Source organism: Alligator mississippiensis, chromosome 2 (genome assembly GCF_030867095.1).
Source record: "Alligator mississippiensis isolate rAllMis1 chromosome 2, rAllMis1, whole genome shotgun sequence".
In the NCBI taxonomy this organism is placed as follows: Eukaryota; Metazoa; Chordata; order Crocodylia; family Alligatoridae; genus Alligator; species Alligator mississippiensis.
Genome location: NC_081825.1, coordinates 296,888,863 through 296,915,793, shown reverse-complemented (window position 1 = coordinate 296,915,793; position 26,931 = coordinate 296,888,863). Strand labels below are relative to the sequence as shown.

Below are 26,931 nucleotides of genomic sequence, written 5' to 3'. Positions count from 1 at the left end.
AATCCTACACGAAGGGTGTTTGAACCATATTGCAGTGGTCCAATATTGGTCCAATTTGGGGCCATATTGCAATTCATTTTTACCTAAAGTCTGACCCAAGCTAGTCTGGGGAAAAATAAAATACCAACACCAAAAAAAAAACAACCCACCCCCTGCAAACCCTCCAGCCACGTTTCCTCCTTGTACAGTAACATACATTAACACCCCAGTATTATGAAGTGTCATTGTGTAGTTCATATATAGAGAGCATCAGGGTTTTCTAAAGCCATAAGGTTAAACTTTTTATATCTGTTTTTTATTTTCTCAGAAAAAAATATTTTCTTCTGAAAAATTATTTTGTATTCTTGCCTTGGCTTAGACTTTTACATCAGTTATCCAGCATACCTGGAATCATTGAAAAAAATAACTGAAACCTGAATCACAGGATTTTTAATTTTATATTGCATTTTGGTTTTGAGATTGCCCAAACTCTCCAGCAGATGGAGCATCTTCATTGCTGGTTTCTTTTAAAGCCTTTGCAATAAACATGGCACTGAAAACCTTTGTTTCCTATGTCTCTTAGTGAACAAAATATTGATCCTTTTCTGGTTCAAGTTCACTGAAAGTATTTGGCAGTTTTTACTTTGGGAACCTGCTCGGTTGATTTTTTAGGTTTTACTCAGGGTTAAACCATGTGGATACTAGCACTGAAATGTGCAATGAAGGTTTCAGGGATGTATTTGGTCAGCCATGATGGTCTGAGACCAAAAGAAATGCAAAAATTGAGAACTCTTGGTTCAGAAATTATGTCTGTTATTAGACCAACTGGGAAATCGAAAAAAAAAATGCTCATTTTCTGCAAGCTTTCAGGCTCAAAAGTCCTTCATTAGGCTCTGGGAAAGTTAAAAATGGTAAAAAGTCCCCATAGGTCAGAAATAAACTTCATTTTTGCAGAGAGGGAGCTGGAGATAGAAAAGCTGTCCCTCTGGGTCCATGAAAGCCCGAAAGCTTACAGAAAATGAGCATTATTATTCTTTTTTGCGATTTCCTAATTGATCTAATAAATAAAAGGTATCATTTCTGAACCAAGAGTGCTTGATTTTTTGCATTTCCATCGAGGATTACACCTATATTTCTGAGGGAAAATTCCCGTTGTCATGAGCATACTCCAATTTCCCAAGGAGTTGACGTGCTTCAGTACAGCTAATCCGGGCCATTTATTAGTGCAGTGGCCTGGTGGTATTTGTGCCTTTTTGCCCCGCTGTTATGGAAAATATCCAAATTCATTATTTTTAATCAGGGGCAGGGATCTTTTGGGCTTCACCACTGAAAGCCCAATTGTACGTTGCTGCCAGCTCCCCTGTGGCAAGGAGGACCGAACAGGCCTGCGCATGCCGCACGGTCAGGGGTGCAGTCGACGGTGAGGCGAGGTGCCTCTTCCCTCCTTGGGCCGCCCTGCGAAGCCTGAGCTGCCCAGTCACCCTGCCAAGAGCTCCAGGGGCCGAACCCCAGCACGTCGCAGCATGAAACTGGCCTCGTCGGCAAGGGAGCTGGAAGTGGAGGCGCCAGCCACCGGGGTGGGCAGGCTGGGCTGAGGGGAGCAGGCCCCATGTGCTCTGAGGGGAGCGAGATTCCCGCCAAAACCGCTGAGGCGGGAAGGCTGAGGCGGGAAGGCTGAGGCAGGCGCCGTGCTGAGTCCGCTGCTCCCCAGCCTGGCGCCTCAGCACCGCGGGCCAATTCAAAGGTGCCTCTTCCACGCCAGGCGCTGGTCTGGGTCAGCCCCCACGAGACCTGGCCATGATGGAGAGCCCGTCCATCCCCACAGGGAGAGGCGCCCAAGATGTCCCCATGCATTCAGACGGCGGGCTCTGTTCACGCCCCCCTTGGGCGCTTCCCCCCGCCCTGGGCTGAAATCTTTTATGTGGGGCCAAATTTCCTCAGATCTAGGGTCTATCAATTCAGTGAAGGTTTCTTCAGAGAAACACGGTCCTGGGTAGAGCACGGGCACGGGATTAGGGTGGCCATCATAGACGACAGTCCGGTTGTCCTCTGTCCTCCATTGCTACGAAACCCGACGCCTTGATGTCCTCTATTTTCCTCTTCAGGAGAATTTACTGATGGGATTAGGGTGGCCATAGAGGACGGTCCGGTTCTCCTCTGTCCTCCATTGCTGGACACCTTTCAGTCCTCTGTTTTTCTCTTGACAAATGCCCTTGGCTGCTTTTCTTGAAGAGAAAAACAGAGGACAAAGGCGTTTCATATCAATAGAGGACACAAAGGCAGAAAACCGGACTGTCCTCTTCGATGGCCACGCTACATGGGATATTCTTGCGGAAAAAACCACCCAAAGGCATGGGATAGTCACGAGGAAAGAACACCTGCATTAACATCATTTTCTAAAACATAGAAAATCAGATGGTTCGTAAAGAAAGGCTTCCCCTTTTAGTGCTCGTTGGGACGCAGGAGCTGCCATTAACTGTCACCGGCAGGAGAGGACCTAGACGGTTTTATGGGCAGCTCAGTGAAAACATCTGCTTCAGGCACAGAGTGGTCAAAAAAGCAAACAGGATGCTAAGGAGACCCATAATAATGAGCACGGAGCCTGGTTTGCTCTGATTTAAAAAAACAACCCAATTTTCAGTTAAAAAAGGTAACCCCAAATCCATATTTTTCCATGATTTTAAATGAAACACCACTAATATATATATATCTATAGATACAGATATATAGATATAGATATATACATGTAGCTCTCTCTCTCTGGATATAGATATAGATATATCTATCTATATAGAAATCTATTTAGATAGATAGATAGATAGATAGATAGATAGATAGATAGATAGATAGATAGATAGATAGATAGATAGATAGATAGATGGTGGTGTTCATTTTAATCATGGAAAAAGGTGGATTTGGGATTATTATTTTTTAACCGCAAATTAGGGATTTTTTAAAACCGGAGCAAACCAGGATCCCTGCTCATGAGGGACATACACTGTGGGGATGTAAATAGTTGCCATGCCCTCGCCTTGAATACTGCGCTCAACACCGGTCACACCGTCTCAGAGGGATGAGTAGAGAGAGAAGAGGGCTAGAAAAGAGCAAGACCATCAGAGAGGCAGAAACTGTTAGGACTGCTACGATATGAAAGATTCACAAATGACACTGAATAGCGCAAAGGAGGTATTATTACCTTTTATCATATAGGGGTCCCAATGAAATTAAATCTTTTCTCTCTGTGAATCTGAGGAAACCACATCAGCATAACTGGACTCTAAATAACCATGCTTATTAGCTGGGTAGGGGTATAAGATCTAGCTACCTCACCTGTGTACACTGTTGCTCCACAAAGGACCTGAATGTGATTTCAGCAGTAGAAGCCACGGAGATCCAGTAGACGGCTCCCAAACTGTTTAAAGGATTTTTACCCAATTCATGTACACTATGTACTGCTTCACACTTAGAAAAACAACTGTCAGGCATACACAATATGACAACAATTAAATCTGGAAGATGGTTTCTGACTTCCTTCTGGTGACATCTCTTAGGCATTGCAACAGTTTCTCAAAGAAAGTCTTAGGTTTCTGATGTAGCTGCATCAACGCCATCTTCCTGCTCTGTGCTGATAGGGTCATGTCTAGTAGAAACAGAGAAAGACTCACTCGTGCTATCACAAGTCACCGGCTCTTTTCAATAGGTATCACTAGTATAAAACATCTTGATGAACTTTTACTCAGTAGGTGATTTGTGTGTCATGGAGAATAGCTATATGGTGATACTTGATAAGACTGAGGCCCAGTTTGTATTGTAATCACTCCAGGTTTCCATTTGCATAATCTTTTATGAAGACTTGTCCCCTTCCATGTGAAAACTGCATAATTAGGTGTGGCTAAATTGTGGACTTTTAATGACCCTACATCTGAATGTCCCTCTATAAATTAGGCCTTAACAATTCCAAGGAAGAATTAAATTGTATCCCATGGACTTGGCAGCATTCAATTTTTATGTTTTAATAATTTCAATGGATAATATCAAAGCTTATTTTTAAGCATTTATTTTGATTTTTATCAATGTAAATGTTCAGGATTGGGAAGTTTAACCACATGCCGCAACAAACGCAACTACTGTAGGACTGAGCAGCAGAGCTGCCATCAGTCCCTGCTCCGCTCCGCTTTGTCACTTCCTTTTCCTTTGTTCCCAGTCCCCGGGGGTTTCTAGGAGTTGCAGTCCGAACTGCAGTCAGCACAGTTCTGTAGGACTGCTTCCCCTGTCATCACACACTTCTTTCCCCTTTCTATAAATGTTGACTGCTAACAATGGAAACATTTTTTCATCGTTCTGTGAATGGGAGGTAAAATTGATGTTTATGAACATTTATGGATAAAAATCAAATCCTGCCGAGCCTACCCATAAACAGCGTTGTTGGTATCTGAGTTGCAGTAGTGTGCATAGCATTCCTATGGACTAACAGAATGTCTGTAATTTTCTGTTACGAGTTTCCTTTATTAAGGGCTATAGCATGGATCACTTGAGTTCTGGAATAAATCTTTTCATTAATCCATCTGTGCCAGAACTGTATGACATACTTGATATCATTTCCTTTAAAAAGCAACTGGACTTCAGATGTGAACTGAGTTCTGTTGTCACTTACAATTTGTTCAGGAATTCCTAGCCTTGAAAGCAAGGCTTAACATTTCTGCTCTCTGCAATGAATTAGTTGTACTCAAACTGAATGCAACGAGAAATGTAAAACAAGTATGTACTTCAATCAGAAACATATGCCCTGTAAATAATCCAGCACAGTCTAGATGGCTTCACTTGTATAAAGTAGTTGCACTACTCCAAACAAATGAAGCGGAGCATATTTAGGCATATGTTGCATATGGCTGGTGACAATCTTGATATCTTTTATGTATTCCTAGTGACCACACAGCATTTCTGATTGAGACTTTTATTTTTACAACTCCCAAGAGGCCTTTATGTAATTCGTAGATTATGTGGGATCCTGAACTTCTGAGCAATAGTGATGCTGATGACACACCTTAGGCATTTTTTAGATAACTGTAGCCCTTTTTGAGAGAAGAAAGTTGAAAACAGTTCTGTGCCTGGTTTCATTTACTTATTGTAATGCCACATACTTTGATCAGCCTTGGACCATTTTTAGTTTTGTTTTGTACTATGGCATTAGCCATTAGAAAGGATTGTGTTTGTATTGTACAGAACAGATTGACTCTTTGGTTTCACTTCAAAACAAGTATGCCCTGTCCACCTGAATTTGCTCACCCATTTCAGAGCTGAAATATTGCCAGTGAGATTGCTCCAGGCTTGTCCTTGGTGCTTGATCTTCAGTCCTTGGTCTTTAAAGCACCTGAAAGCAGGTGCTAGAATAGGTCCAGAACAGCCTCACTAGAAAAATTCCAGGTCTGGAGCAGGTCTGCAGAGTCTGACAGATGATATGTGTTCAAGACCTGCAGTGGTGGGACACCATGGCTGCTTATGAGGATTCTCTGTTACATGTGAAATTTCTGATCCTATTCCATATGTGGATGTTAACAAGCTAACTTTATAGGCAAAGTTACAGAGCGGCGTGTAAGGACCTTTTCAGATTATATAAGCTTCTTGGCTTCATCAAAGCCTTGGTACACTGTGCCCATGTCCACATGAGATGCTGACTGCACAGTCATTACTGCAGTCTTTTAGTACTTGTATAAACAATGACAGAAATTGGCTCCAATAGCTTGAAGAGAAAAGATCCCACAGGAAGCAAGCAGCTCCCGAACCACCCAACCACAACGTACACTTCCGTAACCACTGCCACAGATCATGCAAATCTTGGATTGGATTATTCAGTCACATGAGACACTTCAAACCACTATGTCATAGGCTGCAATATCCACCATCTCCTGTAGATGAAAGGATAAAGAAACACACAAAAAAACAAGTACTAAATGACTGACATGGAGCTGACCTGGTGTGGAGCTGACATAGCTAGCCAAAGAATGGCAAGTATGTGATCCTTGAGTAGGATATACTTTCTTCTGGAGGCAGTGTTCAGCTAAAGAATGTCATTGGCTGCCCAGATCTCAAATCTAGCTCATAGCCAGTGGGTGCGTTTACACACATTCATTAATGTGCTTTTGTTACTGCACATTCAATTTAGTGCCTCTAATGTGAGGCACTAAATAAATGCACGTTAAGCTGCCCTAATGCACAGTAGTGAAAGCACATGCTTTTTTAGTGAAGCTTAATGCGCAGTAGCCTATTTTTACTGTGCATTAGCATATTAGCACAGTTTTTGATGTGATGCTTTAATGCACAGTAAAACAGGCTACTGCACATGCGTAGATGCCCCCAGTTTGGACTAGAATCTACTCTAGATGGGGCAGTGATGATCTAGGTTCTATGGCTGTACTTCGGGATGCAATGGGCCTAGGTATTGGGACCTGCTCCCAACTATTCAGGGCCTCACTTGACTGTTAGATTCAGACCTGTTAACAGACATGCACATTCCTTACTCCTAGTGCTTGGCTGGTCTCCTTGTTCCTTTGCTTTGTGATTCTTGATGTTCTACTGATTTGCTGGCTTTTGCTGTTCCTGGCACTTGGCAGCTTCTCTGTTCTCTGTTCCAAGGCTTTGGATAGTGAAGGCTTTGGATACTGGCTATCTCTTTGTTCTGACTGATGGACCATTCATGTCCTAGTCTGTACACTTGGTCCTGGCCTTTGACTTGCCTCTTGACTTGCAGCCTTAATGAATGAGCTGGATGATCCACGTCCCATGTTCCTTACATTGACTTTGTTATACAGAATGAAGTTGTCACTCAATTGGACAACTTACAGAGAGACATAATGATTGATTAATAAGATATCTTCCTCTTTCACAAGGGTGCTGTGTAGCTCTCGTAAGTACTTATGCATCAACAAGCCCTGAAAAGGAAAAGGAAACATGGATTGTTAGGCTGCATCGCACAGGGGTTACCCTGTTACATTAAAATTACTACCTTTTTCTTATCAGTGATATCATTGAAGATTACATAGGTGACCCAATCCCTAAAGCCTCTACAGTAAGCTGGACATCCTCATTAGCTTCAGCCCCAAACCTGACAAGTTTGTTGTACTTGGTAGTTTATACAACATCAAGACTCATTTGAGAACTGTGATGTCAGCCATTCAACTTCTGCACAGAAAAAGACTGCTCAATCTGCACAGGTTCAGTCAGACTCAGTTGTTGACAAGTTGATTTGGAGGAAGGTTTGCCACAAAGTCCAAAATAAGGTTATGTTGGCTGAAATATCTGTGGGGGACAATAGGTAAACCACATATTTCATTATTCATGATGGCAGGAGAGACATACCCAACACGTGCTACTCCCCCCTCCCCACCAAAAAAACCCCCAAACAAACCCTGGCAATAAATAAAAGCAAAAATTTGATAACATTTTCTTCTAATTCATGGGCGATAAACAAAAGACACACTTATGGCTTGGGGTCTCAGTCTATCATGGGCAAATAGTGTTTCCAGTTATGCATCACTTTTATTGGAATAACATCCAGGGGACAAATCATTTGTATATGTTTTTAAAAGTAATTAGATTTTCTGCAACTTCATCTTTTTAAGTAGTCATAGTCTTGCTGTGAAATTACAGAAAACATCTTGTACCAACCTATTTTAATATTATTTCACTTATAAGGGTATCCAAATAAAATTTCATTTATTATTTTCTAAACAGTTGTAGAGTTTCTACTATAGTCTCCATAGACTCTTTATCTTGTCAGGTGTAAACTGATGAATACCGAGTTTTTTCGTATTACCCTTGTAAGATGATGTACGTGCTTTTTGCACTGATCTGAACATCTTCTGTGCATGTCCCAATTTCTTTCAGTCTCTGCAGGATGTGTCCTTGAACCAACAAACATTAACATTCTCACAATGAAAGCACACAGACCTTTGAGTGTTCTCCATGTTATACTTTCTGCTTGAACCTCCATTTAATTGTTGCACACACTTCTTGTTCTTGCAACTCCTTGGCCTCTAAATTAGCAGCAATCTGTATTGAAACACATTTTAGGGTCAAAACAGTCAAATCAGCCTCCATCAATAGCTATTTTTGGAGTGCTTCACTTTGTACATCACATGTTAACTGGTCCATTACTGCAGTGGTTCTCAACCTTTTTTGTACCAGGATCTATTTGTAAACATTGATGGCCAGTCCTGACCCAGTGCCTCTCGGTCCCGACCCACTGCCCCCAGGCCCCAGCTACGCAGTGTGTGGGGCAGGAGTGGTGGGTGTGGGGCGGGGGGGGGGCAGTGGGTCAGGACTGGCCATCAATGTTTAAAAAGCTACCGTTTCCCATGTTTTCTCCTTTAAAAGAGAATCTATTTTTAAAGTTTTTTTGATTGATTTTTAAAGTTTGTTCACGACCTTTTCATATATTCTTGCGACCCACTTTTGGATTGAGACCCACAACTTGAGAAATGCTGCATTAATGCATCATTACAACTCTTTCCAAACTGGCAACTCTCTGTTAGTTTCCCTAATCCTGTCAAATATTTAGGATTTATTAAGTTTTTGTTTTGATTCAGTCTGGAAAAGTGGAAGCAGTCAAGAATCAGCAGTTATGTGAGATTATGGATATTGTGCAAGCTTTTAGAATCTCAGAAAATGTTTTGTCTGCTGGTATAACATCGATTGTTAGGCTGCATTGCAAGTCACAGGTTTGAGCCTGTTACGCTAAAATTACTACCTTTTCTTATCAGTGATATCATTGAAGATTATATAGGTGGCCCTATATAGCACTTAACAGCACTTAACAGTGCTATCAAAGAAATCTGTTTCTGAAACATCCAGCAATTTTTAACACTCCTTCTTTCTATGTGGCTAGGCATTCATAGTCCCTAGGCTGATGGCTGCATTTATAGTTTTGCTTTCACTTTTACCATTTTTAGTGGTATTTTTGGATTTAGATCTCCTCCTCCTTACTAACTTGCTCTGTTTTTCCTTTCAGTATAATGTTAAGTATATGAGAGAATCACAGTAACATTCCAGATAATCATGCTTATTAACTATACCAATACATAAGACCTAGTTACTGATTATTGATTGCAGCTCTGGCAGGGTTCTGATGGCTTCTGCAACAGAAAATAAGGAGGTTCACTAGGTGGCTTTCCAACTATTTAAAAGGGTATTATCCAATTCATAGATGCGACCCTACACACTGTTGTCCTGACCCAGTACATTTTCTAAGTTTACATTGCATTTGTCTGAATTTTTATTACTACTCATATCGGAAAATCTGCTTCACTTGTGTTGCACTTTTTACAATGTTGGGTTAGCCTTTGACAGGATGGATGAATAGATGGAAGCACTGGCTGCATCTTTGTACAGGCACACTTTCTTGCATTCCCTCAGGCCTCTAGTAATATTTTATCTGTCAAAGACACCTCTGCTCAAATGGTACACCTTTGACTTTCCTCACTGTATCTCAGAGTCATAAAGGAATCACTTACTTACAATTAGCAATGAAATAGGCATGGAAGTTCCACTGAAATGTAGGAGTTCAGAGTGGTAAAGACCAGGGCAGACTGTGAAGAACTATATAAGGATCTCACAAAATTAAGTGAATGGACAACAAAATGGTAAATGAAATTCCATGTCGATAAGTGCAAAGTGATGCATTTGGGAAGAAATAACCCAAATATACAAACACAATGATGCCTTAAATGTTACCACACAAGAAAGATCTTGGAGCAATTTGGGGCAATTCGCTAAAAATATCATCTCAGTGTTCAGCAATAGTTAAAAAGGCAAATAAAATGTTAGGAATTTTATTAAGAAACAAATTTTAAACAAAACAAAAGGTATCATTATACCTCTTTATAAATTGATGGTGCTTCCATACTTTGAATACTGTGTGCAGTTTTGGTCCCCACACCTCAAACAGGATATGGAAATATTAGGAAAGGGAAAAAGAAGGTCAATCAGGATGATCAGAGACATGGAAGAGTTTCCATATAAGGAGAGATTAAATAGGCTTAGACTTTTCAAATGAGAAAAGAGATGTTTGAAGAGAGACATGATAAAGGTTTACAAGATAGTAAATGGTGCAGAGAAAGTAAATAGGGATTTATTTTTTATTGTGTCTCACAAACCTACAACTAGGTGACATAAAATGAAAATATTAGTTAGTAGGTTTAAAGATAGCAAAAGGAAGTTCTTTTTCATACACTATGTAATTAAGTGCAGGAACACATTGTCACAAAATGTCATGGAGGCTGATAGCTTAACCAAGTTGAAAAGGGGAGAAAGATCCATCAGTAAGTATTGATGATAGAGCTCCGGTATGAAACTGGAGCCAGGCCTGTTGAAAGTCTCTGGGTTAAGGTCAGAGGGAAGAGCAATAAGGGTGATGCTGTGGTGGGTGTCTACTAGAGACCAGCAGACCAGGAGGATGAAATGGATAGGACTTTCTTCAAGCAGCAGAAATATCCCAGTCACAGGTCCTGGTTCTCATGGGGGACTTGAATCACCTTAACACTTGCTGGGAGGACAATACAGCAGTGCACAGTCAATCCAGGAAGTTTTTTGAAAGTGTTGGGAACAACTCCCTGGTGCAAGTATTGGAGAGCCAACTAGGGCCCATACTTTTCTTGATCTGTTGCTCACAAACAGGGAAGAATTCAGGGGAGAATGTAGAAGTGGATGGAAACTTGGGCAACAGCAATCACACGATGACTGAGTTCAGGATCCTGAGGAAAGAAAGGAAGAAGAGCAGCAGAGTAAGGACCTTGGACTTCAGAAAAGCAGACTGAGGGGGAAAGGAGTCCAGGTTCCATTTTAAAGAAACTTTACTGAGGGCACAGGAACAAATCATCCCAATGTGCAGGAAGACTACCAAGTATGGCAGAAGACTGAGGTGCTTGGCTTAGCAGGAAACTCTTCAGTGAGGTAAAATACAAAAAGGAAGCTTACAAGAAGTGGAAACTTGGACAGACAACTAGGGAGGAGTATAAGAGCATTGCTCAGGCATGCAGGGATGAAATCAGGAAGGTCAGAGCACAATTGGAGTTGCTACTATTCAGGGACGTGAAGCGTAATGGGAAGGGCTTCTATAAGTATGTCAGTAACACTAGGAAGATCAAGGATAGTGCAGGTCCCTTACTGAATGGGGGAGGCAACATAGTGACAGATGATGCAGAAAGGGCTGAAGTGCTCAATGTCTTTTTCACCTCAGTCTTCACCGGCAAGGTCAACTCTCAGACTACTGCACCAGGCAGCAGTTTGGGGAGGAAGCAAGCAGCCAGAAGTGGCAAAAGATCATGTTAGGGATTAATTTAGAAAAGATGGATGTGTACAAGTCTCTGTGGCCAGATGCAAAGCACCCAGGGGCTTGGCTGAGGGAGTTGGCTGACGTGTTTGCAGAGCCGCTGGCCATTATCTTTGAAAACTTGCAGCGATTGGGGAAGGACCTGGACAACTGAAGAAGGGCAGATTCAGTGTCCATCTTTAAGAAAGAGAAGATGCCTGGGAAAATCATGTGCCTCAGTGCCTGGAAAAATCATGGAACAGGTCCTTAAGGAATCCATTTCCAAACACTTGGAGGGGAAGAAAGTGATTAGAGGCAGTCAGCATGGATTCACCAAGGGCAAATCATGCCTGACCAACCTAATTGCCTTCTGTGATAAGGTGATTGTTCTGTGGATGCGGGTACAGCAGTGGATATGATATACCTTGACTTTAGCTAGGCTTTTGATATGGTCTCCCACAACATTTTTGCAAGCAAGCTAAGGAAGTACAGGTTGGATACATGGACTGTAAGGTGGATTAAAAATTGGCTGGATCGTTGGTCTAAAAGGGTAGTAATCAATGGCTTAATGTCTAATCAGCAGGCGATATTAAGCGGAGTGCCCCTGGGGTTGGTTCTGGGGCTGGTTTTGTTCAATATCTTCATCAACAACCTTCAATATAGGATGGAGTGTACCCTCAGCAAGTTTGCAGATGACACCAAGCTGGGCAGGCGGTGGGGGTAGTATATAGACTGAAGAGTAGGACTATGATTCAGGGAGACCTCAACAAATTGAAGGATTGGGCCAATAGAAATTTCATGAGGTTCAACAAGGACAAGTGCAAAGATTTGCACTTAGGGATAGAAAAATTCCATGCATTGGTACAGGCTGAAGACAGACTGGCTAAACAGCAGCTTGGCAAAAAAGGACATTGGGATTACAGTGGGCAAAAAGCTGAATATGAGTTAACAGTGTGCCCTTGTGGTGAAGAAGGCTAACACCATACTGGGCTACATTAGTAGGAGCATTGCCAGCAGGTGGAGGGAAGTGAATATTCCCCTCTATTTGGCACTGGTGAGGCCACATCTGCAGTTCTGTGTCCAGTTTTGGGGCTCCCACTACAAAAAGGATGTGGACAAATTGGAGAGAGTCTGGCAGAGGGCAACAAAAATAATTAGTGGGCTGGGGCACATGACTGATGAGGAGAAGCTGAGGGAACTGGGCTTATTTAGGCTGGAGAAGAGAAGACTGGGAGGGGATTTAATAGCAGCCTTCAACTCCCTGCAGAGGGGTCCAAAGAGGATGGAGCTGGACTGTTCTCAGTGGTGGCAGACACAGAACAAGGAGCAATGGGCTCAAGTTGCAGCAAGGGAAGTTTAGGTTGGCTATTAGGAAAATCTTTCTCAGCAGGAGGGTAGTAAAGCACTGGAACGGGTTACCCAGAGAGGTGGTGGACTCTCCATCCTTGGAGGTTTTTAAGACCTGGCTAGACAAAGGCTTGACTTGGATGTTCTAGTTGGGGGTGATCTTGCTTTGAGCAGAGGCTTAGATTAGATGTGACCTCCCGGGTTCCCTTCCAACCCTAATCTTCTATGATACTATGAGTCTATAGCAGGGGTAGGCCACCCCTGGCATGGGTGCCAGAGTGTGGCATTTGAAGGCATTTTGCTTGACAAGCATGCCTCTGGGTGGATGGTGGGAAAGGGGTCAGGGCTATACGGCCACAACAAGGATTGGGCCCCTCATGACTCCTCTGCCATCCACCCCTGTCATACCAACATCTTACACATTGAAGTTGCGGGTGTTTTTGGCACTCTGCCCAAAAACATTGCTGACCCCTGGCCTATAGATAGGGATGTAGCCTTTGAATAAGAACTTTCTAAACCTCTGAAAGCTGCAACAGGAGAAAAGCAGGACATGGACAATACTGGACATGCTCTGCTCACCCTTCCCCTCATCATCTGCTCTCTGCCATCGTGACAGACAGGACACCGAGCTTGATAGACTCATGGTCTGACCTAATAAATGGCATTTCTTGTGTTATGAAATCTTTGAGACAATTCATGTACAGTTATTTTATAATAGCATATTTGCTTTTTTTTTTTAAAGTTTGACTGACTTACTGTGTCAATATGACTTTTGAATTTTGCTGTAAACTTCTTTTTTTCTTTTTTAGCAAAGAATGAGTGACAAACTCTTAAGCAATTTAGACAAACTTCTCACTGAGTTTGGTAGGTAATCATGACATATCAAATGTTCTAGAATTAATAAAGTTTATAAATTATCCCTTCATCAAATATTACTAAGTTTTAAGCTTGGAACAGTTATCCTACTTCTATTATTCAATTTTTATTCTTTTCTTTATTTTGTTCTCTTGTATATAGAGCTTTTTGGGTATTGAATCTAAAGTTTTATTAACAAGATATAAACTATTTGTACAGGTAGATAATGATTATAGGTAAATTGTCCTGATAGAACAATAAAAACTTAAAACATTAGGTTGTTTTAAAAAAATATGGTTTTAATCCTGCAATATCTTTTTAGAAGATTATATTAAAACAAAAATGAATATTTTCTTTTTAGTTTTTCAGGTACAACAAACTTCTTACGCTACGGACCTTGCGAAGCAACAGGTCTATTGTGAGTAGTCATGCATTTGAAGTCATTTTATCAATGGTTTGAAGCCAGCTCCTTTAACTCATTTGTCTGAGTATGCCTCAAGCGTTCTGAGCTTAAAAGGTGAACTAGCTCCTAGGGATTAAAGTTTCTTTATCCTCTGTTTATTCTCCCTCATCTCAGGCACCTTTGTTTGCCCCTCCTACTATTACCTAGTTGTGGTCAGGTCCTTCAGGATAGTTAGTGGCATGATGCTCAAGGTCTTGTCCTTGCCTTGCTAGCTGGTAGCATCTGCAACTCCTTCTAGTGCCTGGCTTCCATTTGAGTTATGTCCTCCTACAAAATCCTTAGCATTACCTGATCTGCCCCTTGTTTTTTTCCATGCTTTTTCCAAGTTTGTACCTTTGCTACCCAGCTCTTTCTACATGGTCTCTTCTTGCTGCATATTTTTCCCACATTGTCAGTCCCCCTTTTCTGACTCCCAGCTGGTGTTAATGTCCTTATTGTGCCTGAAATTTCAGTACTGAAATTTAGGGGAGAAAGGATTGATTGCTACACACAATACTCTTTTTCTCCAGATACATTTTGTAGCATGTCATTTAGTAACTTTGGTTATGGTTCTGGGTTGGTGGATACGGTTGTGGTAGAGGCTTGTGGGATGTTTACCGCCTAATTAGCTTTGCAGTAAAGTCTCTGTGTAAAGTACTTGTAATACAAGTACTATCCTGCAGCAGCATTATTTACTGCACAGCATCTCACAAGTGGATGCTGATGGGGCTGCCTGGGGCACAAGGGTGTTTTGTGGGGGCTGCCTGCAGGCTAGCCCTGCACTGAAGCATCCTTGTGTCCTAGGCAGCCCTTCTGCAGCACATTGAGCCAGGGCAGAGCAGCCCTGGGCTGGCAGGTTGACCCCCAGGCCAGGGCTGCTCTGACCTGACTCAGTGTGCTGCAGTCCTGGGTGCACATGTGAATGAGGTGCTCAGGAGCAATCAACTCCAGTGTGATATTATGCTCCAGAGTGTATTGTGTCACATTAATTTCACAGGTAGACATGCCCAGGGTGTTGCAGGGTGCTGCTTACTATTAGTACTGTTAAGTGTGCAAGCACCAATACCTGATTCACAAGATAAAGCCAGAGATTTCAAGTAGGAATCCATAGAGTCAAAACCATTCTGACTTGTCATGGTCTTTCTGAGTTCTTCAGAACAGAAACATTGTTCTGTTATTGTTCTGTAGCCGAAAAACTTGTGAAAAAAAAGACCTGGCGTTTTTCCCAGGGGTGCTTTGAGCTGCGAATCATTGATCTATCCACTGGTGCTTTAAGGAAGGAAATTAAAACTCATGGCTTTCTTTCCAAAAGATGAAGTAATAATTGCATTTCAGTTAATTTTCTCTGGTCATAGCGTAAAGCCCAATAAGGTTTATATCTGTGTGTGATCAAATGTTGAATATAATACTATTATTTGATGGAAAAACCCTAAGAATAAAAAAAAGTCATATTATTCTGTTTCTGTTGGAACATTCACATTTTGTGCTGGAGACTGAATCACCTTCATATTTTAATCTATACTTACAGTAAATGTTCATACTGCTATTTTTCATTTCTTCCTTCCTGTGCCTAAATTTCTATGACAGAGTTGTAGGGCTGGCCTTATGTAAAGGAAAGCAAATGGTTAATTGGAGCATCACCATTTAGAGTTCTGCAAGCCAATCCAATTGCCCTAATTGCAAGCCTCACAAGATGAGAAATCATAGTCTGATTTCTCTCTGCTTCGCTGCCAGTAGCTTGAAGCCATGTACTTGTTTGTGGATACTATAAAATCAAAGTCAGTTCTAACAATCATTAGTAAAATTACTTTAGTTCCCATTGCCAATAGTGACTCCAGTTAAACAGACTGAGATTTGGATGAAACAGTGCAAGTTAGTCTTCACATATTTTCTTTTTGAAACTCTTTGTTCTCAGAATATAATACTTATCTCAAACTTTCTCATTGCTTGAGCTCACACGCTTGCTGCTTTGCTCAGTTGCAGGCTCCTCACTCAGATGGTGTTGCTAAACTCAAGTGTGCTGGAAGAAATTTTGAATCCTCCAGAATTTAGGCTTTTTCAGCTTAGCACGGATATATTGAAAATGCATATGTGCAAAGCGCACTAGCTCCAAGGCTTAAGTAGCTCTGAATGCATTGCTTATAATAAAGAATGGCAGGTTCCTGTCATTCCATAATTTTTGGCCAGTGTTTCTCAAGAGTAGGAGAGAATACAATAGTGGAGTTCTCTCAAAGAAAGGCTTAAGATATTTCATATAAAGTCCTGTGGCACTTTACGTAATTCATAATGGTTCTTTCCATTTATTTTCTACCTTTAGGGAGAGTACATTTTAAAGACTTCTTGCAGGAAATAGCTCATTCACTACAGTACATAATAGTTCAGCTAGTCTGTTTACAAATACAAATTATTTGTTCTGTGGCTAACTTTATAATGCATTTCCTATAAAAATGGTGCAGAAAATTTTACTGCATTTTGCAAAAAGTCATAATGACACTTTAAAAAACAAGGGTATTTAAAATAAGCAAGAGAAAGGAAAAAAATGGAAATATAAGCAAGAAAACCCCCTTTTAAAAAGACAATACATATGTCTTATATTGTTTCTTTAAGAACTCCAAGTCCTGTATGGCCAGATTCTCAGGTGGTGTAAAGCTCATCTAGCTCCATGGGCCAAATGAGCGGTGCAGGACAGGTCCACAGGATGGGTTGGGCCCACAGACTCTCCTCTTCCCTCACCTCCCACATGCCAGCACCCATTCCAGTCGCTGTGGGATCTGTGCCGCGTGCAGCACCTGCTGTAGCTAGCCCAGGACTGATGCTGCGTGCACCACATGAGGCTCAATTCAGCTGGGGTGAGCACTATGTGTAGTGCGGTCCCAGACCAGCCAGAGCAGTCACTGTCTGTAACACATGGCATGTGCTTTCCTCTGGCCAGACTGCACCACATGCAATGCATATTCTAGGATCTGCACATGCGGTGCTCCCTTCCAGCTGGCCTAGGACTGTGCTGCATGCAGCATCTGCTCCAGCCAGTTCAGGACCTGTGCTGCACGTGGTGCCCACAGGCATCGCAAGCAGCACAGGGCCCAGACCAGCTGGAGCACACAGCATGAACAGTGCATGTTGGGGTGGGTGCTGCATACAGGGCATGTCCGGGGTTCTGCCTATGGGGCCATGCCAGCACATGCCACATATAGGTCAACTGGTATCCAAGGCTAGCACTGGGGGCCCGCCGATGGGACTCTGAAGGCCAGATCCAGCCCACAGGCTGTATCTTTGACACCCCTGGTGTAAATCAGCACAACTCTACTGCAGCAGAGAATCTGATTTGCTGAGAATCTAGCTCTTCGGGCCATCGCTTTAGATAGGTTTTGTAATATTATAACATTTTGAATGATGTGACAAATATGGAGCTCAACTTAATCTTTTCTTAAAATTTTTATTAGCTGTCAAAAGTTAAAGTTAGCTTTAAGTGGGACTGGAAACACTTTGTAGTTCTCTGGTTTTGTTTCCTTTGTGCACTTTTTGTATTTGGGGATTGTCAGTTTTATTGTTTCTCTTCTGCGATCAGCAAATCAGTTTTTCCTGTTTGTCTGCATCTTTCACTTAACAAAGGAGAAAAAATCATTTTAAGAGAAGAGTGAATGTGAATGTAAAACCACAAATATTGATATAGGAATTCAGCAGCAGCTATAGAGTATGAAGTTACTTTTATTTTTTAAAGAAAAAAGCCCAATTTCTGGTTGATGGGGGTCTCTTTAAATTTGCTTTCAATCTGTGTAACCAGAAAATGTTAGGAAGTCATTTATATTACAGTTGCACCAAGATATCACATTAAAGATTTGAACCTCCTTTTGCTAATTGTTGTGCAAATGCAGAATAAAACAATTGTCACCCTAAAGAGCTAATAATAACATTAAAACATGCTCTATAAATGGTAGAAATTTTGAAGCTGCCAAATTCAAATATTATATTGTATTTACTGAAGTCTGATAGTGCAAAATAGAAATATTTCATTAATTTGGCCAGGCCTCCCACCCAATATTTTTTTATATGCATCCAGTGTATCATTTTGCATCTGTATGAATAACAAATGGTTAATAAACATTTACTTTGTTTCAGTATATACTGCGAATATTACGGAAAAGAAAAAAGAAATTTCTAGATTACAAGAAAATATAAATAAAAGTAATGATGCAATTGTTCATTTGCACAAGCACAGAAAAAATTGTAAGGAGAACTGTAATACGTAAGTATGATACAAGCTGAAGTTTGATACACACTGCATTTTAAAATGACAGATTATTGTAATGTAACAAGAAAAGTTCTCAAACAACAACTTAAAAATCATATGTGAGAGCAGAGAGAAGTATTGAAGGGGTTTTTTTTCCCCTTTTCCCTGGTGTTTTTCTAAATTGATTCTGAAGCTGTAAAATATCATTGATTCATTATTCTGGCAGTGGTAAAATTAAATTCTCCTGTAGTACTTGTTTCTATGTTTATCTATCACGTATGTACCTACAAAATACATTCAAATCAGAAATCATCTGGAGAAATCACAGATACCTTTTTTGTAGCATGCCAATTTATTCAGTCAAGCAATACACATGTGACTTTCTTAATTTTACCTTAATCTAGGCCATATGTAAGTTCTAGAAGAGGAGAGTTCAGATATACTTATGGGGATCTTTATATCAGTTTTCACTGTTAAATAGCAGTCATTTTGTGTGAAAGACATTTTTACATGGGAAGAATAGTTTTGTAGCTTAAGATTTGGTTAACCTCCCCCCCCCTTCAATGCTAATCAAATGTTTACAGAATTAAGTGATTTAGCTTTCAAAGTGTTTTGTTTTTCATTGTAAACCTGCCCTAAGTAGTACTGAGAACAGTCTGTATTAAATGAGTAATAAGTATTATTGAGAACAATAATGCTCCAGTGTGTGTGTGCACGCACATGTGTGTGTACATATACATTTGTTAAATATTAACACATTTTCCTCTCTATTTGAGCCAAGGTGTTTTGCCTATAGTTCCTTCTTATTTCACTATTTTTCCTATATGTATTGTCTTTTAAGCTGTGCTATGAATGAGTAATACAGACAGATACACAAATACTTATGCCATGAAATTTTGGTGTCATTTACCTTAGTGACTTTAAAGTTGCTATTATAAATTTATACTATGGTAACTGTAAGCAGAATTTTTCCATTGCTTGACACTTAAGAGGGATCTCCTGAGTAAGCTCTTTGGAGTTCTCCGAAGTAGTTAATATTGGAATAATTAACTTACAAAGCCTCATAGTTAGGGCACACAGCTGAGAGTGGGGAGATTTGAGTTCTGGTCCATACTCCCAGAATTATTTTTATTTTATCCAATGACTATCTAACGTAAAATGCATGAATAGGCCTGGGAGCAGGGACCAGAACCAAAATCTTCCCTCTTCCAGCTGAGTGCCCCAGCTACTAACATAAAGTCAGGCTGTCTCTTACTTCTTATACGTCCTACCAACTGGCTGCCTAATTTCCTCCTCACTGACTGTATAGGGAGCCTACAAGCCTAACTATTTCTTTGAAGGCAGAGCAGGGTGGTATCTTAGGAGCTTAGATGCTACATTTATTACATGAGTAATGCGTCGCCTGCACAATAAATTGTAACATGTCACACATTCAACAAATTTATGCTTAATATGGCAAATCAACGACAAAGACGTATGACACCTTTGTGGCTGGTTGCCATGGTGCTTTAATTTGAATGTGCATCGTGTTAAATCTTGCATGTGAGTTGCAGGACAAAGCTTTAAGAAGTGCTAGGATATGGGGAGACAATGGGCTCCCTGTGACCTGGTTCATGTCCAGCCTTGCCCTGAACCCTGAATGTGAGCTGCAAGACAAGATGTTTAAAAGTGCCAGTGTAAAGGGACTCCTGCTGTTGGGATTGGGCAGGGGGCACACTCTGGATCCAGGCCACACAGCCCCCCTGGGGCTAATTTCCAGAACTGGGCAGAGAACAGCTTGATCTCAGGGGTTAGCCATGGGGCAGCTATGTCACGGACACCAAGGCTGCCCCCAGCCCAATCCAGATGATCAGGTGATTTTTGGGATTGGGCAGGGGCAGCCCTGGAGTCCCAATGCCAGGCTCCCTGAGTATGAGCAGTTGCATAATTGGGATCTGTGGAATTTTATGGCCAATCTGAAAAATCATGTGTCCTGCCATGCATGTCTGGTATGGTAAATCACATGATTTGGGGGATTGGGCATAAAATTCCTCAGATCCCAATTGCACGATTATATTAATGGCTGTCAGGGGCTGTATCAAAGGCTACAGCCTACCTCATTCCTTTTCTTTGGTCCACCCTCCTGGAGTCAGGTACCCAATCCTTATGCATCGCAAAGCCTAAGTAGGCAGTGCAAAGGTGTCTTTCCAGATCTTGCCCCCGGGGCCTGATATAGTTAAAATAAAAGGAAAATTTAGAATGACGGTCCTAAAAAGAATAAACATTGACAAAGAAAAGTGATTAGTTGACGGGAAGACTTATTAATGCTTTCAGTTTCAGGTGCTCTGCCACCTAGTGGAATTCACATCCAAGATTTAGGATTGGAAAACCCTATATACGCATATATGCAATGTAATTTCTAGCAGTGGGGTTCATAAAAACCAGCTTGCTGATCAGAGTGTGAATAAGAAATGATGAGGAGTGTGCTGTAGGTTGGGACCGACTTTGACAGGCATTTAAATATCTAAGTCCATGCTAGAGGGAAGTTTCAGCAGATTTAAGCAGGGTTTTTTAAAACTGATATAAATCAAAATTGATTCTCAACCAGAGTATCATGGCACACTGGGGTGCCTTGAAATCCTTTCAGGTGTGCAACGCAATGTTAACACTGTTAGGTGTGCAAACAGGAGTAATAAAATAAACCCACAGATTTCAAATAGGAATCCATAGCATTAAAACCATTCTGACCTGTTGTGGTATTTCTGAGTTCTTTGCAACAGAAGCATTGCTCTACTGTTTTTCTGTATAGTAGTAAAAAAAAATAAGGTGATAACGAATTGTTGGCAATTTCTGAGGGGTGCCTTGAGTCTAAAAAGATTGAGACCCACTGATCTGTATGATGGACTTGATTATCTATAACTTTAAGTGCCTAAGTCTTCCTAGTGAAGTTATTAGCTCTATGTTTTCTTTAAGACTAATATTTACTATCCAGCAATAACTGGCAAAGCCAATTAAAGCCATAGGTTTTCAATTTAAAAAGGCTTGGGAGCTATCTGTACATGAAAACTTTTTCTGTTTTCAATATATCCAGGCATAACTTTAAAAATAGAAACAGAATTTATTTGAGTTAGCACTATTAAAGATTTTTACCTTATTATGCATTTTGATATGATCATTTAAAATTATCTTTTTAATAATAAAGATAATTAACTTTTTTTTACTTGTGCCATAGCTGGAAACCAACCTATGTAGCTCTTAGCAGGCATGAAGAATATTTGAAGAACCAACTCAAAATCCGTCAAGAAACTACAGAAAATGACCGGTAAGTGTGAAAATCTGAGATTTAGTTTCACATTAACTGTTCCAAGTAACAATATTTAATAAATGTGCTGATGTTTACTGTAAAAATCTAAAAAATGCACAGTAGGGAACTACATTTTTAACTGGGAATTTTGACTTCCTTTTCCGGAGAATAGTAAGTATCTTAATGATTGAAAGAATATTTAATAGAGAGGGATACTTGCATATTCAGAATTTTCAAGGTTATGCTCATTTGGGTTGCATTTTATCCTTATAAGTATGCAACTCTCTTACTGATGCAGTGCAGCAAAAAGAAATAGGGTAAAATGTGACCCCTTTTTAGAAATTACTTTAAATTCATTGTTACCTACATACCTATTAGAATTTCTCAAAGCCTTGCCCTTCAGCCTACAATTTTGGAAAATAAAAAAATCCTCCTTGAAACAAAGATGAATACTTTTTCCACTTTAGCAAGAATATATGGCAAAAGCTAGCAACCACTAATAAAAATATTATGTATAAAATCTTCCACCTCACAACTTCCTTGATTTATGTGTCATCACTATAACATGTCTCTCAATACACAGGAGTAGAGTAACTTCAAAGAAGTAGTCAAGTTCAAAATAATCTTTTTGGAAAGCCTTTAGTTTTTGTGTTTTTGAAATGTATGTTTCAGTGGGAGCAGAGGTTGATTAGCACCTAAGAAAAATTGGGTCAGATTTATTCTGGTGCCTAAATACTGAATTGCAAACCAGAGTTTAGGTACTTGAAAATTTTGGCTTCAGTTCACATTTTGCTGTATATGTACTTCTTTGCCAACAATCTACAATTGCAGAAATAACATGATGAGCCTGATAGCCTTTAATTAACTCAGCTAGTAGCTTATCTGTCTTGTTACTGTTCGGAACTATGTATTTGGTGAAAAAACAAGGCCAACTTTGCTTTCTGTGAGTATATGATTAAGACATTCTGGCTTTCACTAATGTAAACTGACAAACCAGAGAAGCATTACTTTTAAATTGCTTCTTTTGCTGAGTAGTTACCATTCCAATAAAAATGGATTTGATTTAATTTATTTGTCTGAGACAAATTATAAGAATGAAAAACGTAAATCATAAAATAATAAATTTAATTTTTTTCTAAAAGTGGTCTTTGAATGTTTTGTAAACTATAGTCCATTTACAGTGAATCCTATGCTGATTGCTTCAAAGCAGCAAGGAGGGCATTCAGCTAATTCTAAGTATGAAAAACATACATTAAAAATAAAATAACAACATGTAAATGTAATGTGCTGAATGCCCCTTTTAGCCTGGCTGTTGGGGGCATTCAGCACATATTGCTATACATGGAGAACATTTTATTTAAAAGATAGGTAGATTGCTTTGTATTTAATTAGGCATATAATGTGAAGGTTCTGAAAATGTTACATATTTTTAAGGTAGTGCCTCAAGTAATAATGGAATAGAAGTAACTTTGCAACTGAAAAAACAATCTGAAAGTGAGTGATATGAAGTAGGAAAAAGGAATTGTTTTGATTTAATAGTAAGGTATTCTGCATGCCTAATCCTATTCCCATAGAAATGGAATGAGAATTTTTGCTGTTGACTTTGATGGAAGCACTATTGTGCTCAAAATAGTAAACCTTTAAATAAGTGAGCCTGAGATTTGGATTATTCATAAGGATTATTAAAAACTATGTCAGTTCCCCAAGACTACCAGGGATATATTTTCATACATAGATTTATTTGGCTGGTAGTATGGGGGAAATCTCATCTCTGAAAGAGACAAAGATAATTCAGTGTCCTGCCATTATTTTCAGCAGTTTGCAGTCTAGCATCCCCAGTCATCCAACCACTTTCTTTTTTATCTGATTCATATATATTTTTAAAAATAATTTGTAGGGAATCATTATTTGCATGGTGGCAAATATTCTGTTGCTCAGTTGCAGTTTCCTCTATATTTAGCGGCACTGTTTGCATTAACTAAGGGTAATGTTTTCTAAATAGCATTCTGCAAATCTGGTGAGGAGTGTTTAGAAATTCAGTTAATTCTGAATTTGTTTCCAATTTAAATTCAATATCATCTGTGTACCAGGCTTAATGATCTCCTCTTAGGAAATGAGTTTTATATGAGGTCCTCTGGATTCACAGGTTTGAAACTTAATTATGAAATGATTTTTCCAATCAAAAAGAAGTTGAGTCCCAGATAATTTAAAGATGTTGGCATTTCTGGTGTGACCTTAATTTAAAACTGAAGTTTTGCTTTTCCGGATTTGATGATCAAGAATCTTTGGCCCTTTTAGTAGGAACAGTGGTTTATCCTAGTATTCTTGCAAAAAAAAAAAAAATAATAACCCTTCTCCCCTATTGCCATATGCTGCCTTGATGTTGCCTTACATCATGAGATAGCTGCATTTCAAGTGGTATGGCATTGTTACCTAATTGATATAGCAGTTAGAGGTGAAACATACTTTACAACTGAAAAATATTATTGTGTATTTTACACAATTCATGATAAATCTTGATCCTGGTCTTGTTCAAAAACAGATAGAGGAGAGGGATTTGGGGGTCAGGTGTTAATGAACCCCCTTCTCTGCTCCTCCCTAACATTCCCATTGTTTTAGACAGTGTTATGCTAATATGTGGTACCTCCAGAATGGTAGCACAGTGAGTGTAGCTGTATTAGCATAGTGCTGTATGCATTCTTCTGGGACCTGCTCTGAAAGCCCTCCCAAATGAAGGGCAGAATCCTGTTCACCTTATTCACCCAAGTGGCAATCACCTAATCACATAACTGCTATTTTGGCACTTATGCAGCTTTTGCTGCTGTTCCATACACAGTGTGTACACACAAGCATCCATGTAGCTACTGAACATGAGAATTAGGCTGTACTCTGTATACACATACATCTATACATGCATAAGGTCTGAAATTGTAGCCAGAAAGAAATCTGTGACTAGTGGGTGTTAGATGCTGGCAGTGGAGGAGACTTCTATCGTTTAGCTTAGTAGCTTGGTGGTCAGACTATTCATATAGAAAGTGGGAAATCTAGGTTCTAGGCACCTCTTACCCAAAGAGAGTTAGAACCTACTTTTCTCTGACCATTTAACAGAGTATTCTAATCATCAAGCTACAGGTTTGTTTATCAAGTTCCCCTCTCCACCTCTCCTTCTGGAGCTGGCTCATAAGAGCCAAGAGATGCAGCCATGGCGATTGTGTAGTCTTATAGCTAGGGGGATGCAACAGGGCCTGTGTGTATGTCTGTGCTGAAATGTTTGGAAAACTTTTACACTTGGAAACATTTGAAAAGTGACTTCTGTTCCCACCTTTGTTTTTCTGAATATAAACTTCACCTGGACCCTCTCCTTGTATTAACTACAATTAGTTCCTAGCATGAAAAATGTTTGCATTTTTTTATTATTCAACTGCCTAAAAAGATACTACTTTTGAAATGGAAATTGTTAGCAGGGCTAGGTTTGTGCTCAGCAGAATTATTGGCAGTAGTCTATATGTGCACCAAGAGGGCTGAAAATACAATTTGGCATTAGCAAGCTATCCTATAAATAATTTGCATCAACGAGGAAACAGTCCAAAGACAAGTCTTTTGTAACATGTTTACTTTTATTGATTTAACACTTTGTGAATACTTTTCTGTGCAAACTGCTTTTCTTTGGTCTGTTTTCCAAAGGCAGTATTGATCAATTTGAAGAGTTTTTTTCCCCTTAATTGCTTCAAATGACATATTTCCTCTATTGTGTCGATTGAAGTAATGTCTACATAAGTATTTCCTAGCATTGCTGGTTTAAATTTAGGAAATGTAATGAACATTTATTTAATTTGGCCTTTTAATTAATAAAATAAATAGTATCAGTTTGGGGAGATACACTCAGATAGATTATTTCAATAGAATTATATCAGCGTAAGATTGATTTGGTGATTATTCCCGCTAGGTTTTGAGCACTCTGGTTCTTCTCCAGCTATGTAAATAAATGCTTGTTTAAGTAGAAGCATTGTGTCCCATTGTGTTAATGGAACTAACTCATATGTTTAGGGATTGTCTGAATTAGATCCAGAGTACTCAGCATTTACCAGAAGAAAACTTTTAAAGCATTGGTACATCAGACTCTTGTTTTAGGAATTTGGGGTGAATTTTTTTTTAGAGCAAATCATTAGTGACAAGGGAATAAGAATTGAGGCTAGAACAGGAAAGGGACATGTTATGGACTACTCAGAAAAATTCAGTGTTTCCAAATCAACTGGGTTTTGATCAGTGTCACCCTAGAGTACACAAGGAACTGGCTAAGGCACTCTCACAGCTGTTTGGGTGCCTGTAGACATGCTGCAGGGCTGCTCCAATGTACTGTAATTACAGCACATCAGAGCAGACTCAATTAATTGAATCTGGTGGAACATGATAATTACTGAACTCCAGCCAACCTCCGTGTCTCATGTATTAGTGTCCTCACACTTCAAAATGGTGATGGGGGCACTTAAATTAAAGCTTGTTCGACAAGCTTTAGTTCAAATTCCCCCACCACCATTTTGAAGCACAGGGACCCTAATGCATGAGATGCTGTGGTGCTTTAATTAGAGTGGCTCTCAAAGCCACTCTAATTAAAGACCCCCTCCTTACCCCCAGAGCACATGTAAAAGTGCCCTCAGCATTGGCGATGCATAGGGAGTGCACACAGGTGCACGTGCGTCCCCTGAGATTGGTGATGCATCCCCTGAGAGAAGCACCGCCAGTGCTGCCGGCAGCACCTGTGGGCAGTTGCTGCTTGCCACCCCTCCTCCCCCTTGCTGTCAACACTGCCAGCGGCATCTGTGGGTGGACACCGACCGCTAGTCAGCACTCACCACCCCCTTACCCCCTCGTTACCAATACTGCTGCAGTTGCCTGCGGGAGCTCCCCACTTGCTGCTGCCACACCCCCACTGCCACCGCCACCTGCGGGCAGGCTCTGTGCCCCCCTAGCCTTCAGGGGCATGCATCGTTCATGGCCCTTAGTGTTTATCTTTGTGAATCATGAAGGACTATGAGTTTGTAGAAGATTGGAAAAGGGCAAAAATCATGTCCACCTTACAAAGGGCAACAAAAAAAGGAGAACCCAGGAAATGGTAGACCAATCAGTCTTAACTTTAATTCCCAGAAAGTTCCTGAAGGAAACTATCCATTTGCAAACACCTAAAAAATAAGGTGATAAGTAACAACCAACATGGTTTTGTCAAAACATGTTAAACCAACCTAATTTCCTTCTATGGCAGATTAAGAAGCCTTGTGGTTAGGATAGAAACAATAGACATATATCTTGATTTTAGTTAGGCTTTTGACACTGTTTCACATTATATTTTCTTAAATAAGCTAGTGAAAAATGGTCTAGAGGAAACTACTACAAGGTGGGTACACAACTAGTTGAAAAACCACACTCCACAGGTAGTTAATAATCCATGGCTCACTCTCAAATTGAAAGGGTGCATGTGTGATTCTGGAGGG

At 40.2% G+C, this 26,931-nt stretch overlaps 1 protein-coding gene across 1 annotated transcript in view; it reads left to right on the top strand.

Moving 5' to 3' along the window:
- The first annotated feature begins 1,622 nt into the window (after positions 1-1,622).
- Positions 1,623-26,931, top strand: part of C2H14orf39 (chromosome 2 C14orf39 homolog) — a 77,409-nt gene continuing 52,100 nt past the window's right edge. The window contains exons 1-5 of the mRNA XM_059723374.1: positions 1,623-1,723; positions 13,441-13,495; positions 13,848-13,904; positions 18,048-18,174; positions 21,371-21,460. Coding sequence (XP_059579357.1) covers positions 13,447-13,495; positions 13,848-13,904; positions 18,048-18,174; positions 21,371-21,460 — 323 coding nt within the window. The 5' untranslated portion in view covers positions 1,623-1,723; positions 13,441-13,446. The remainder of the gene's footprint in view (positions 1,724-13,440; positions 13,496-13,847; positions 13,905-18,047; positions 18,175-21,370; positions 21,461-26,931) is intronic.